The sequence below is a fragment of the Sus scrofa genome, chromosome X, assembly GCF_000003025.6.
Source record: "Sus scrofa isolate TJ Tabasco breed Duroc chromosome X, Sscrofa11.1, whole genome shotgun sequence".
In the NCBI taxonomy this organism is placed as follows: Eukaryota; Metazoa; Chordata; class Mammalia; order Artiodactyla; family Suidae; genus Sus; species Sus scrofa.
The window spans coordinates 111,225,295-111,238,814 of NC_010461.5; the positions used below are offsets into that span (position 1 = coordinate 111,225,295).

Sequence of the window (13,520 nt, forward strand, 5' to 3'; positions counted from 1 at the left end):
TTTCTACTATGCCATGACGGGAACTCCAAATTTTTCAATAGGTGCAGGAAAAAAAAGTAGGATGTTAGCTGTAGGTTTTTGAGATATCTTTGATCAGTTTGAGAATATTCCCTTCTATTTCTAGTCTGCTGAGACATTTTTATCATGAATAGGTAGGTATTGAATAGTATCAGATGCTTTTCCTGCATCAGTCGAGGTCATATGCTTACTTTTTTCTCCTTTAGTGTGTTATTTCGCTGGTTTTCATCAATTATTTGAACGTTAAACCAGTCTTACATTGCTGGAACAAATCCTTCTTTACCATGATACGCTTGTTTCTCACTGTGTATGTCACTGGATTTATTTTGCTAATGTTTTGTATCTGATTTTTGTGTCTGTTTTCTTGAGGGGTACTGACAGATGATTTTTTTTTCTTGTAATATCCTTGTCAAGTCTCTGTAACGAGATTGTGCTAGTTTTATAAAATGAGTAGGGAATAATTTTTCTCTTTTTCTGTTTTCTGGAGGCGTTTGTATAAGATTGGTGTTATTTCTTCCTAAGTGCTAGGAAGATTGTTACCAGTGAAGCTATCTGGACCTGGAGCTTTTTGTATGAGGTTTTCAGTTTCTTTAATAGATGTAGGACTATTCAGATTTTCTTTTGTCAGTATTTGGTAAGTTTTGTTTTTTTAAGAACTTTGTTCTTATAGAGTTATTTAGATTATACTACCCCCATTAAGTACCACTCAATTAAGATCTTGTAGTTTCTGTACTTGATGCACTAGTAGAATGCACCATTCCAGATTTTCAGTGGTTTTGTGTGGCAAGATTTTTTATGAACTATGTAAGTGTGTTTATACTGAGTACTTTAATCTTGGGGTGTGTAAATACCGGAATGTATGTAAATGTCTCTGACCTCCTCATTTTCAGTTGGGACTGACCTTCAGGTTGCAGTTTTAGAAAGTAGGGAATGTGCATATGTGTCTTTCTCCCTGTCACTGCTTTTTCTTTTGAGTCCCTCTTTTTTTTCTTCTAAGTATCATATATTATTGCATCTGTTTTTATTTTTATTTTTGGAGAATAAAGGAATACTGAAATGAGATTTTGATACATAATTTAAAAAATGTTTTTAGAATTGAATTTCCTTTGATACTAAAGTTTCAACTCATTGAAGAGACCAGCTGCATCCACAATAGGTAATTAAAACCATTTGTAGTACTGTATTCTACCGCTGGAGTCCTCCTTCGGTCTCTTTTCAGACTCTTCCCCTGCTTTACGTTCTTCGGCATCGCCTCCTTCAGTGCTGAATTGAGAGCGATTTCGTCTTCCTCTTGGCTTTAGTGAAATCGGAAAGGCAGTAGGATGTAGTGGAAAGGGCACAGGATTTGGAATCAGACCAATCGGGGTTTGAGTGTTGGCCCTCTGTTTGCTTAATCGTGTAGCCAAGTCTGGCTTCGGTGAGCCTGAGTTTCCCTGTTTGTGCAATAGAGATAATAGTGAAACCTCCTCCCGTTGCTGTCTCACTGACATGATGCGGACAGCGTTTGCTCTCTGAAGTCGTAGGTACACTGTGAACGGTGATTGGTATTACAGGAGTTGTTCTTTTCAATTGGTGAAGAAAGGGCCGCAGCCTTTCCTTAACCAGCACAGCTATCTGAAGCCTCTGCTGACGCACAGCGGGCCTCCTCTTACGACAACCCTTCCTGCCTGCTGTGGACCGATTGCGAGATGCCTAACCAGCCCCCAGGCTTATGAAGTAAGTTGGTTTTATTCAGAACTTAAGTTCTTCATTACGTTAAATTTATCTGCTCTCTGGATGGGTTACTGGTTTTTTGTTTTGTTTTGCTTTGCTTGTTTTTAACATATAAAATCTGGAATTTCTGTTGTGGCTCAGTGGTTAACGAATCCAACAAGGAACCATGATGTTGTGGGTTCCATCCCTGGCCTCGCTCAGTGGGTTAAGGATCCAGTGTTGCCATGAGCTATGGTGTAGGTCGCAGATGTGGCTTGGATCTGGCGTTGCTGTGGCTGTGGCGTAGGCCGGTGGCTACAGCTCCAATTAGACCCTAGCCTGGGAACCTCCATATGCCGTGGGTGTGGCCCTAGAAAAGACAAAAAGACAAAAAAGATACAAAAATCCATGAATGGAAACGTAAGCATATTTTGTTCTGCTGGTAAGTGGACTGAAATCTGTAATTATATACCACAGCTTTTGAAACATCATTTGAAAACGGATATAAAATAGTACCTCATCTTTTTTTTTTTTTTTTTTTGCTTTTTAGGCGTATGGAAGTTCCTAGGTTAGGGATCAGATCAAAGCTGTAGCTGCTCGGCGGGCTACACCACAGCCACAGCAACACGGGCTCTGAGCTGCATCTGTGACCTGCACCACAGCTCACGGCCACTCTGGATCCTTAACCCTCTGAGCAAGGCCAGGGATCAAACCTGTGTCCTCCCGCGTTGCCCAGGCTCCCCTGTCGGACCCAGTGCCCATGCCCTCTTTACCCTATTAGCCCCCATGGCTCTGGGCAGAGGGGTCAGCCAGCTTTGTCAGTTAAGTCAGTGAGACCTGGCTCGTGGATTCCAGAGAGCCACTCGCTCTCCCCCAAAACCAGAAGAGCTCCGTGATGCCTGTGGGTCCTGTGCAGTATAGCACGATACAACACTGTCGTATGGGCCGCCGTAACAGCACCACAATCTGAACGGCTTAGCAATGGAAATGCCCCGTTTCACAGCCTGGAGGCTGGAAGGCTGAGGTCAGGCGCCAGCGCCAGCAGGCTTGCTTCCTGCCCAGGGCTTTCAGGGAGAACCGGTCGCAGACCTCTGCCCAGTTCCGGGGGTTCGCTGACAGTCCTTGGCTTGTAGATGCAGCCCACAGATCTCCGTCTTCATCCGCATGTGGCATTCTCCCTGCGTGCGGGTGTGTGCTTGTGTCTGTGTCTCCAAATTTCCCCTTTTTAGAAGGACACCCACCAGTCGTACTTGATCAGGGCCCAACCAAGGGCCTCATCCTAACTTGATCATCTGCAAAGACCGGATCAGCTCCATTCACAGGTCCTGGGAGTTAGGAATTCAACATCTCTTGGGGGGAGGGGGTTACAATATAACCTGTAAAAACCATAAAACTTAATTTTTAATGTTACTTTTTGTTAGCTACTTTTTAAATTATAAAAGTAGAATGCTTGTGGCCAGATGTACAAATATTTTGGAATGGACAGAGTGAAAAATAAAAGTTGCGCTCGTTCTCTCACCTATATCCCCCAGAGACAAGTCTTTATAAGGGTTTAATGTGGATTCCCCTGATAGAGTTTATCTACACGAACTCACATGTGTATAGAGAGCTTTGTTATTGTTTTGCACAGATGGGATCATAACAAGAGTATCGTCCTGCTACTTGCTTTTTTCCCTCAATGATATATTGTGGATGCCTTCCTTTTTGTTGTTGTACAGCGATCATCACAACCCAATTTTATAGCATTTCCATCCCAAACCCCCGGCGCAACCTCCCACCCCCCCAGTGGATGCCTTTCTAAGAGTCCCCGAGGTCCCTTACCGTCTCTGTTGGTGGCTGCATAGTGTGGCTTTACCAAGCTTGATGTAATCAGCCTCCTGTGGCTAGACCTTCAAGTTGTTTCCTTTTCTGTTTTTGTTATTATGAACCATGTTTACAGTGAATATTCTTGTATATATAAATTTACCCAAGTATATCAAGTTAGAATAGATTTTAAAGATTAAATTGTTGCATCAAAAGGCATATGCATTTTAAAATTTGATAGATAATGCCCCAAACCTCAAACTTATTAAAGATGTTAGAAGGTGCCGAAGAGCCCCTGCCGATGTGTGAAGGCGCCACAGAGCTTTGTGAGTGTTGTTGAATTAGGCGATAGACACACACTCCAGACTTACTCTTATAACTAGAGTGAGCAGGAAGGGATTATGACTGGTTGGTGGCATGGGTTTTTTTGCTTTTTCATTCATGTCTTTGAGTATTTAGGCAAATACCTAGCAACAGCAACTTTAAAATTATTAAAAAATTTTTCGTCCAAGTGTCCTTACTCTATTTGACTATTTTAGACAAATTTGAGATTTTCAAGCATACACAGGATAGGAGAGCTGGGTGTAGGATGTTTCTGTCAGTTCTAATTCCCTCTAGGAGTAGTCACAGACTTTTTTTTTGCTAAATCAATATGAGTGTTTAGAGTGATTGTTATTCTTTACATTAAAAAAAATGACTTTCTGATTTTCCAAACAAATATGTTTTCATTCTGATAAAATTTCAGATAGTACAGAAGCATAAAGAAAAAATAGCCCACTAGCAATCCTATCATGCAGAGCTCACTATCCTCATTGTGTTGAATACCCTTCTAGGTTTTTCTCTGTACACATACATTTTTTAATTTACCAAAATAACACTGTATATGCTGGACTATTTAATCCTTTTGTGGAACTTTATTAATTGTACTCTTTTGGCCCAAAGTTTCCATTAGAACCGAGGTTTATTGAGCTGGGTGACCAGTATGTAGTGAGGGTTCAGTCTATGCGGAGAAGGACACTGATTTCTAGGCGTTGTTGATAGAGAAGTGAAAGCTTCATTTATATAAATCCACCCAACAATCGGTTGAACTTACATTTAGTGCGCACTTTCTGTGTGTGCCAGCCTGTGAGGTGATGGAAGGACAGCGACAAGGTACCTAGGGCCTGGGGGGTGGGGGAGCAGACCACTGCTTGTGCAGTTATGAGAGAGGCTAAGTGCCCCTCTAGGGAGAGGGCTGAGGACAGGAGGACGCCTAAGCTAGCTCCGGGAGAAAGTGACTTTTAAGCCCAGACCTCAGCAGTAAGTAGGCTCTACTTAACAGGAAGTGGGGACAGGGGACAGGAGGTGAGAGGACGCGGTCGCCTGCAGTTCAGCCTGGGGGCGGCCGGGGTGAGGGAATCAGACTGTAGTGGCAGATGGAGCTGCAGGGCCCAAGCCACACAGGGTCTTTGAAACCGAGGTCAGGACTGTAGACTTTGTACTAAGGGCAGGGTAGTGGAGGGGGCAGCTCCTGCTGCGTTTAAATAGAACATCCTTGAAAATTCTACCGCTGGAAATGTTTCCTGACTTGGATAACAATTCTTAAAACTTACTTCCATTTAGAACCAGGAACAGTTGAAAGATGATGACTCCGATCTTATTCTCAATGATGGTGACATTAGTTTGACGTATGGGGATTCTACCGTCAACACCGAATCGGCAACGTCCGGAGCCCCGAGGAGGTTTGTAGGAAACAGCTCTGAAGACGCCTTGGATCGGGAGCTCGCACTTGGAGACCACGAACTGGTCATTCGGGGAACGCGCCTGGTTCTTCCTATGGATGATTCTGAACCCCCGTTAAATTTGTTAGATAATACGAGACATGGTCCAGCCTAGGCTCACTAATTACTCACTTAAGTGATCTGTAAACTTTGCACATGTGATTATGAAGAAATTCGTACTACCTAAAAAGTCCCAGTGCATGTCTCTGAATGTTTAAGCTATATAAATGCTATTTATATGGCCTCGAAAGACTATAAATACCCTGTACCAGGCAGATTGTGAACAAAATATTCTTTTACGTCTTCTTGGCTGCACTATGTAGACCGGAGCTATTTTAGAAAGTTAATTTCACAGTGATGTCATGTGTTCTTTTAGCTTTATGTCTCAGTTCAAGTGTGCAAGGTGACAGATTGACTCTTTCTTATATTTACCTGACACTTAACCAGAGTACCAAGTTCTTGTGATGTGAATTCATTTTGTTTTGTGGGAGGGGAGGGGGAGGGAAGAGGGAGTGTTATTTCTGGGGGAGCCCAGGCTGGAGGAGCTCCTGTGTCGGGGAAACTTGGGTTGATTGCTGCTGCCTTCTTCAGTCGTCACTTCTTTCTTTCCTGTTTGTCTGTTGTGGTGCGAGAGGCGGATCTTGCCCCATTCGGGTTGGGGAGTGAAGTGCAGGGCCCTCTCCCCCTCGCAGTGAAAGAGCAGGTTTGGGGGCTTCAGTGCAGTGCTCTTCGGAAAAGCAGGCTGCAGATGACCTCCAAGACTCGGTTTCTTTTCTTGCAGACCAAGACCTTGGAAGGAGTTGCATGGCGCAGCGCTCTTAGCCAAAGCACAGCTCTTTGGTTCAGAGCCCTTGATTTCCATCTGGAGGGGCAGCGAGGGGCAGAGGCCTGGAGGGGAGGGAGGAGAGTGGCGGTTTCAGAGAGCTCTCTTCCCAACTGTGTAAATATTCTGTACCAGATCAGTTGAAGTAAGAAATTCAGTTGCTGCTTACTTTTTGATTGTGTACTTTATCTGTATAGCAAGCTTTGTGGTCAGAAGTTTTTTTTTATATCAATTTAAATTGCTGCTCTTTAGCAGCCAAACAGGAGCAAAATGTAAAATTTTTGAACTTACTGTGTCTAATCGTCCTTCGTTAGTCTGTCGTTGATGTGAAAAGTTAATTTATAAACTCATGAGCGCTCCACACTACACCCAAGCCAGTCCTGGGAGAAACAGAAGGCTCCGCGTCGAGCTTACCGCACGGGCCTGGCCTCGCTCCTCTGTGTGCACCGTGTGTCGTTGTCGTTATTTGCGTGTAACTTTTTCATAGGAGATACCTGAGCTGCCATGTTTGTTTTGTTGTCGTCTTTCACAGTTTTCAAGCAAGAGTGCATAACAATTTCCCATTGCATGTTGAGAGTATGAAAGCGAGTTCTATTTTGTAAGGCTGAAAATACCCAAAGGTGCATTGAATGCTTAGCGGGGGGGATCCTTTCTGATGTCGATTCTGACCTGTAAATGTTTCAGAAGAAAAATAGAAACTCTTGTGGGCTTGCCCCCCTCAGGCCTGAATAGCATTGCCTTAAATCTTACCCAATTTGAAAAATGGATTTGTTTACATGATGGTCAAATTGTCCCAAACAAAATATGTATGTATGTTCCCGAAGGTTTCCTTGCCGTGATGCAAACACTCCTTCTGATTTTAAGGGAATTCTAGTGTTGGACCCTTGAGTGGCAGCTCTAACTGTTGGCATTGCCATTTGTCATGTAGTGGTAGCGACTTTCCTGCCATGCAGGAACCCCGTGAAGTGTGCATTTTCTATGATGTGTGCCTCTTCATGCAGTAATAATTTCTTGTCAATGTGTGTTTGAGGGACTTTGAACTTCAGCGTCACTTACCCGTTAAGTCATTCACGTTGTAAAATGTTATACAAGAAATTAACAACTACCTTTTTTTATCCTATCAAGTTACCGAGCTCACTTTGTGAAAATGGCTGTAAATATTTAGCATGACAAATTCAGTAACTCTTCTGTTTCAGCATGCATGAGACTTTCTAGGGAAACCGGTAAAGCTTGAGTCAACTAAATCTGCCTTCGTACTCTATCAAAGGGGAACCAAGTCTGCTGTGCTCAGCTCAGCATCTGGAAGGTTCTCCTCTCCTCTAATCTGTGTGCACATCTCCAAGCAAAGAAGAAAAAAAGAGAAAAAACCACCTCTGCTCACACACATCTCTTGGTTTGAGACACCTGGATGAACTTGGATGAGGGACAGTCTGAGTTCCCATCATGCACAAGTACAACTGTTCTTGGACTTGTTTTTCTGTTCTTTGTGGACCCTACATGTTTGAATGACTTGAACGTTGCATCTTTTCAAGTTATTTTCTAAGGTTCCTTGGCGTTTGATCCTAGTTGTCCGTGTTTGGCAGTGTGCTGTTAAAGTAATAGACTTTTAATCTTTATGTATTTTTTTGTTTTCCCTTGGAGTATTTGGACAGATGTTATAGTGGTTTCTTTTAGGAAAATCTGTCATTAAAAAAATTATAGCCTTGCAAAGAACTGCTCACCGTGCTTGAGTAACAGTTTATTCTAGTGAGAAGTCAAGAGGGCCGACTTCATTCGTTTGGGTACCTGTATACCCCCTGGGCAAGGGGAAAGAGTGAGGTTTCGGAAAACAACAGACCGAAACCTAGCAGAACATAACCTATGGGGCGGCACATTTTTGGTGCTTATGTGTAAGGCTGGATGCATTTGCTTCTAGTCACAATCGGACCATTTAAGAAATATGACTCTGGAGTTCCCATCATGGCACAGTGGAAACGAATCCAACTAGGAACCATGAGATTGCGGGTTCGATCCCTGGCCTTGCTCAGTGGGTTAAGGATCCAGTGTTGCCGTGAGCTGTGGTGTAGGTCGCAGACACGGCTTGGATCCCGCGTTGCTGTGGCTGTGGTGTAGGCCGGTGGCTACAGCTCCGATTCGACCCCTAGCCTGGGAACCGCCATATGCCGCAGGTGTGGCCCTAAAAAGACAAAAAAAAAGAAAAAAAAGAAATATGACTCAAAGCAGTTGAATTCTGTTACACTGATTTGTAGCCTGTTAGCTCAGTGGTGGATAATGTCATGAAAATGTTAGTTCCATTCTATGGGGAGAGTAAGTTCTCTGTCCAGTTAGGTAGAAAGGCAGTTCTAAGTTGGGTCTCATGATCACCCAAATAGTCCTTTTTGCCAAATTAAAGACAGGTCTTTCTTTTTGTAGGTAAGAAGGTTCGTAGGTTAGACTCTGCTGACAGTGACTTTGCTTAGTCTGGTAATGGCACCGACCTCGCCATTATTGTCTTTCATTGCCAGCCACGCCAGCTTCCTTGCTTATGGTCCAGTGGGAGACCCAGGTGGTGGCCTCCGCCACACAGGCTCATTTCTTGAACAGACTCATGTTTCCTGATTCACAAGCAAGTACATGTGTTTACCTGACTCAGCGCACGCGTGTAAGGAAATGAAAGTGTACGTGCCTCGACTTAATCAGAAACTCCTTGATGGGAAGTCCTCCGCACAGGTGATGCAGCACTGAGGCAGGAGGCTTGAAATAAATCGGGAATGATAAAAATAGTAGTTCCCATATTTTGAGCCCCCTTAGATCCAGGCGATGTGTAAGTAGTAGGAGGTATTTTTTCATCCACATTCTAATTTAATCTTTATCATGCTGTGAGGGTTTATTCTCTTATTCTCCTTTCACAGATCAGGAGACTGAGGTGGAGCGAAGTTGTCACATTTCCAGGAAGTGACAGACCCAGGACTCCAATCCAGTCTTGGCCCCAAAGTCTAGATTTCTTAACTGCTGCTCCACTGGCTCCAGTGGCAGGCGACATGCTGGTCCACTTTAGTATAACCAGAAGGATGCTGAAGGGGGTGGCAGGCATCTGTCCTGCTGGCCACCATCTGCTTGTCACCAGGGTAGGGTAGGGTAGGGCATGGAGCTGCAGCCCTGTCGCTCCATTTGCAGCACTGTTGGCTGTCCCGCACGAGTTCCCCTGGTTGGAAAGTTTCTCGAGTCAAATTCTTAGTGCAGTGCCTGCCTGTATCTCTTTGAGCCGGTGGACAAAGCCTTCACACTCTGCCTTCTGCCATTTCACCAGGGAGCCCACCTTTTAGGGCAGCGCATGCGGTCTTGAACAGCGGCTCTGTGCCCGCCGAGTTTGGTGTAGTAGGGAAAAAAAACCAGGCTTTGGAGTTTCACAAACCTGGGTTCGAATCCAGACTCTACTGCCTGCTTATCGTGAAACGTCAACCACTTATGAGATGTTGCCGAGCCTTTCTGATTTCTCAGCTATGAGGTTATTAGATCACTCAGGAAATATTTGAGCACTTAATGGGTGGCCTGCACGGTGGCTGTAGCAGCCAACAACTCAACAGCGGTCCTGCTCTCACAGAGCGTATTCTGCAGCGGGTGCCAAGGGCCACCTCGAAGTCTTGCTGGGACCCACTCATGCAGAAAGACCGGCCGCCTGCTGGTGAGACTAGTCAGCAGGTGACATCAAGTGCCGTCATCACAAGGGCTGTGGTGGCACTGTGTGGGAGCGTCTGGGAGCGGACTGTCATTTGGGGATAGGACAGGAAAGCTTTTCCTGACCGCATGGTAGTTCAGGTTCACCCACAAGAGGAAGCGGAGGTCACACAGGTGACGGGCAGGTGCGGAAGGGACCATTCGAGTCCTGTGAACAGTGACAGCTCTCCTGTAGCTGTCCCTCCGCACAGCGTTCGTGCAATCAAATAGTCACTGAGTGCCAGGCCAACCGGTGCCACGCTAGTTCCTTCCCATGAGGAATAAAATAGATGCGGGCGACCCTCTTAGCATGGCCGCGCTGGTGTGCAGGACGGTCCTTGCAAGGAGCACTTAAACCCAAATCTGCCCCTGCAGCTTCCTCCCCCTCGGCCTCCCCCACCACCCCTCTGAGGCAGGGTCCCAGCCCCCTTCTGGGTGCAGCTTTCAGACCTCGGAGAGGAGGAGCTGGCGCCTGTCCCCCATCCAGCCACATCCAGCCGCCCGCAGACCAGCAGCCCCGCCCCTTCGCATCTTCCGCTCTCGCCCCAAGTCCCAAGTCCATTGTCCCTGCCAGTTTCATGAGTGCGCCTTGCGTTCCCGTGGCCTTGTGTCCCTCATCCACGGTGTCTGCACAAAGTCTGAGCCGGCCCCCGGCATCACAGAGCTTCCACTCGCGGGTAGGGGGAGGGGTCCATCATAAACCAGTAAGTAATGTAATAAAATTCATTAAGTAATTTAAAAAGTAAATAAACCAGTAACTCCAGAGATCGGGCTACGTGGCAAGGAGAGGGGCCGGCTGTGACAAGGCCCCGCTCAGGAGGTCACACTGGAACTAGGACCTGCAGGAAGCAGCCAGGCAGAGCACAGCTGGGCAGCGGGGTGGGAAGGCTGGTTTAGGGTAGATGCGCCATGAACATTCGCTGACGCGGAGGGAAGGCAGTTGGATTTGGGAGGACAGCACAGGGAAGGCAGGACAACACCAAGGCCAAAGTCCCAGCCCGCCTGCCTCTGGGCGGGATCAGGAAGCCGCTTGAACCTCTCCGAGCCTGTTTCTTCCTCTCAAAAATGATGGCAGGTCACGGATCCAGTAAGCATTTATTGAGCTACTGTCATGTGCCAGCGCTGCGGTAGGTACTGGATTATGATCTTGGCCCCAAGCAGCCGCCAGGCCTGTTTGGGCCATCAGCTGAAGTGATGGACATTGAAACATTTTGACCGGAATACAGAAGGCTCTTGAAACGGAGCCTGCGTGTTCCGTAAGCTCTTCCTGATGAGGTGCTATATGAATAAAATATAGCAAACCCTTTGCAGACCCCGCTTCTGCTGTGGGCTCTTTGCCTTCAGAATCTCCAGTTCAGCAAGTTGGAGGTTTCCCAAGCGGTTGCCACGGTGAAGGCCGAGCTCTGAGAACGGGCTCAGCTGGGGCTGCCATGCCTGCAGCCTGAGCTCCATGAGACCTGACTGTGTCTGGACAATTCTGTCCGCCGAGTGAAAGAGCCCTTCTCCTTTACCAGGGCACCCCGGCTGCACTTGCACTCGCGGCCTGGGAGTCCCACCCTTGGTGTCCCGCGTATTTTCCCCTGGGTGCTGATGGTCACGGGGTCTCGGGAGAGACCCGCAGCTTCGCTGTGCGAGTTATTTCTTTTGCAGTGATGGAAAAACACATTGGAAGCTCTGAGAGCACTTCTTGGACGCAAGGTTTAATTTCTCCAGATTTGTTGGAACTGAAGTGGTTCGCTGTGTGTTTAAAGACTAATCCCACCAAAATTGCTTGAGAAGTATTCAATTCTCGGTTGCTCTGGGAGTCACAAGGCTTTATGGCTTGATTTTTTTTCTTTTGTTAATTTGAATTTCCTATACAGCTGTGTTCCCATGTGGACGAAGCAAAAAGCATGTGCGCTGTTTTTGTCATCCAAAGAGTCTGGAAGACTTCTGTCAGATAATGGAAGATTTGCCTGTTTTTTCCAATGTGAGAGCTACTTTAGTGCGAGAAAGCCAGATAATGGCCAACGGACCCCCTGACTGTGCTACAAAATTGGGTTTTTAACACTTTCTTGAGACCAACCATCACAGTTCCATTTTCTAAGGGGAAACAAGAAGTTGCTATTCAAACATTCCACCAACCAGTATTTTACTTCCTGGCTTCCAGTCAGCAAACACTGGGCACCTCATTCGGGCTGAGCCCTGGGCCAGGCCCGAGGGAGGCAGAGGTGACTAAATCATGGTTTTGATCTAAAGGCAGCTGCAGCCAATTAGGTAAAAGCCTTGCAATCATGTGACAAGCATTAGAAAGGGGCCCTCGCCATCGCTGCTGATGGTGGGCAGAATAACGACCCCTCAGGGTGTCCACACACGGCAGAGAGAATTATGGTTACAGATGGAATTAAGGTGGCTAATCAGCTGACTTTGAAATGGGGACATTATCCTGGATCATCCAGATGGGCCTGCAAAATCAGAGAACATCTCCTGACTGTGGTCAGAAAAAGAGATGTGACAACGGAAGCAGGGATGGACAGACGCTAGGTTGCTGGTTTTGAAGACAGAGGAATGCGGTCTCAAGCTGGAAAAGGCAAGGGGAGAGAGTCTCCCCTGGAGCCACGAGAAGGCAGGCAGCCGTGCTGACACCCGGGTTTTAACCCAGTGATGTTCCACCAGACTCCTGACCTGCAGAACCATGGCAAGGGTGTGTTGTTTTAAGGCCCTATGTTTTCGGTCACTTTAAAAAATTTTTTCAGGGAGTTCCCGTCGTGGCGCAGTGGTTAACGAATCCGACTAGGAACCATGAGGTTGCGGGTTTGATCCCTGCTCTTGCTCAGTGGGTTAACGATCTGGCGTTGCCGTGAGCTGTGGTGTAGGTTGCAGACGCGGCTCGGATCCCGCGTTGCTGTGGCTCTGGCGTAGGCCGGCGGCTACAGCTCCGATTCGACCCCTAGCCTGGGAACCTCCATATGCCGTGGGAGCGGCCCAAGAAATAGCAACAACAACAACAACAAAAGACAAAAAAAAAAAAAAAATTTTTTTTCAGGGCCACACCCGCAGCATATGGAAGTTCCCACAGCAACGCCAGATCTGAGCCTCAACTGCAATCTCCACCACAGCTCATGGCAATGCCGGATCCTCAACCCACTGAGCGAAGCCAGGGATCAAACTTGCAAGCTCACGGTTCCTAGTCGGATTCATTTCTGCTGCATCACGACAGGAACTCCCTGTGGTCATTTGGTATGGCAGCAGTAGGTAACTAACACATTGCCTTTGCGGGAGAGGGTATCGTCTCTTATTATTTAGTTTTGAATGTCTGCTCTGTGTCAGGCACTGTGCAGGATGCTGTGGATACAGAACTGAACAAGGAGTTCTCACTGTGGTTCACTGGGTTAAGAAGCCGACATAGGAAGAGGTGGGCTTTTCCAAGCCCCACTCCCCTTGGATTATAAAACTGTAGCTCACCGGATCCTTGGGGCAGAGATTCCATGTCTGCCTACTTGCATCTCTCACACGTGTCCTATGGTAATTAATCTATTTTTTGCCTATCAAAAAAAAAAAGAACCCGATACAGTGTTCGTGAGGCCTGGCCTCCCTAAGTGGGTTAAGGATCTGGCATTGCCTCAAGTGGCTGGGATCAAATAAAGATAGATAATAGAAACATAGACAGATAAAAATTTGGTTTTTTGGTTTTTGTTTTTTAAGAGCCGAACAAAATCCAGGGTCCACGATCCAGTGGGAGAGACTAG

At 46.5% G+C, this 13,520-nt stretch overlaps 1 protein-coding gene across 2 annotated transcripts in view; it reads left to right on the forward strand.

Annotated features, from left to right (window-relative positions):
- Window positions 1–7,814, forward strand: part of SLC9A6 (solute carrier family 9 member A6) — a 56,648-nt gene extending 48,834 nt beyond the window's left edge. Inside the window, exons 16-17 of one of the 2 annotated variants that reach the window (XM_005657924.3) lie at window positions 1,629–1,734; window positions 5,116–7,803. In XM_005657924.3, coding sequence (XP_005657981.1) covers window positions 1,629–1,734; window positions 5,116–5,388 — 379 coding nt within the window. In that variant the 3' untranslated portion in view covers window positions 5,389–7,803. Of the gene's footprint in view, window positions 1–1,628; window positions 1,735–5,115 lie in introns of both variants that reach the window. The other variant, XM_003484158.4, reaches the window with a different exon arrangement.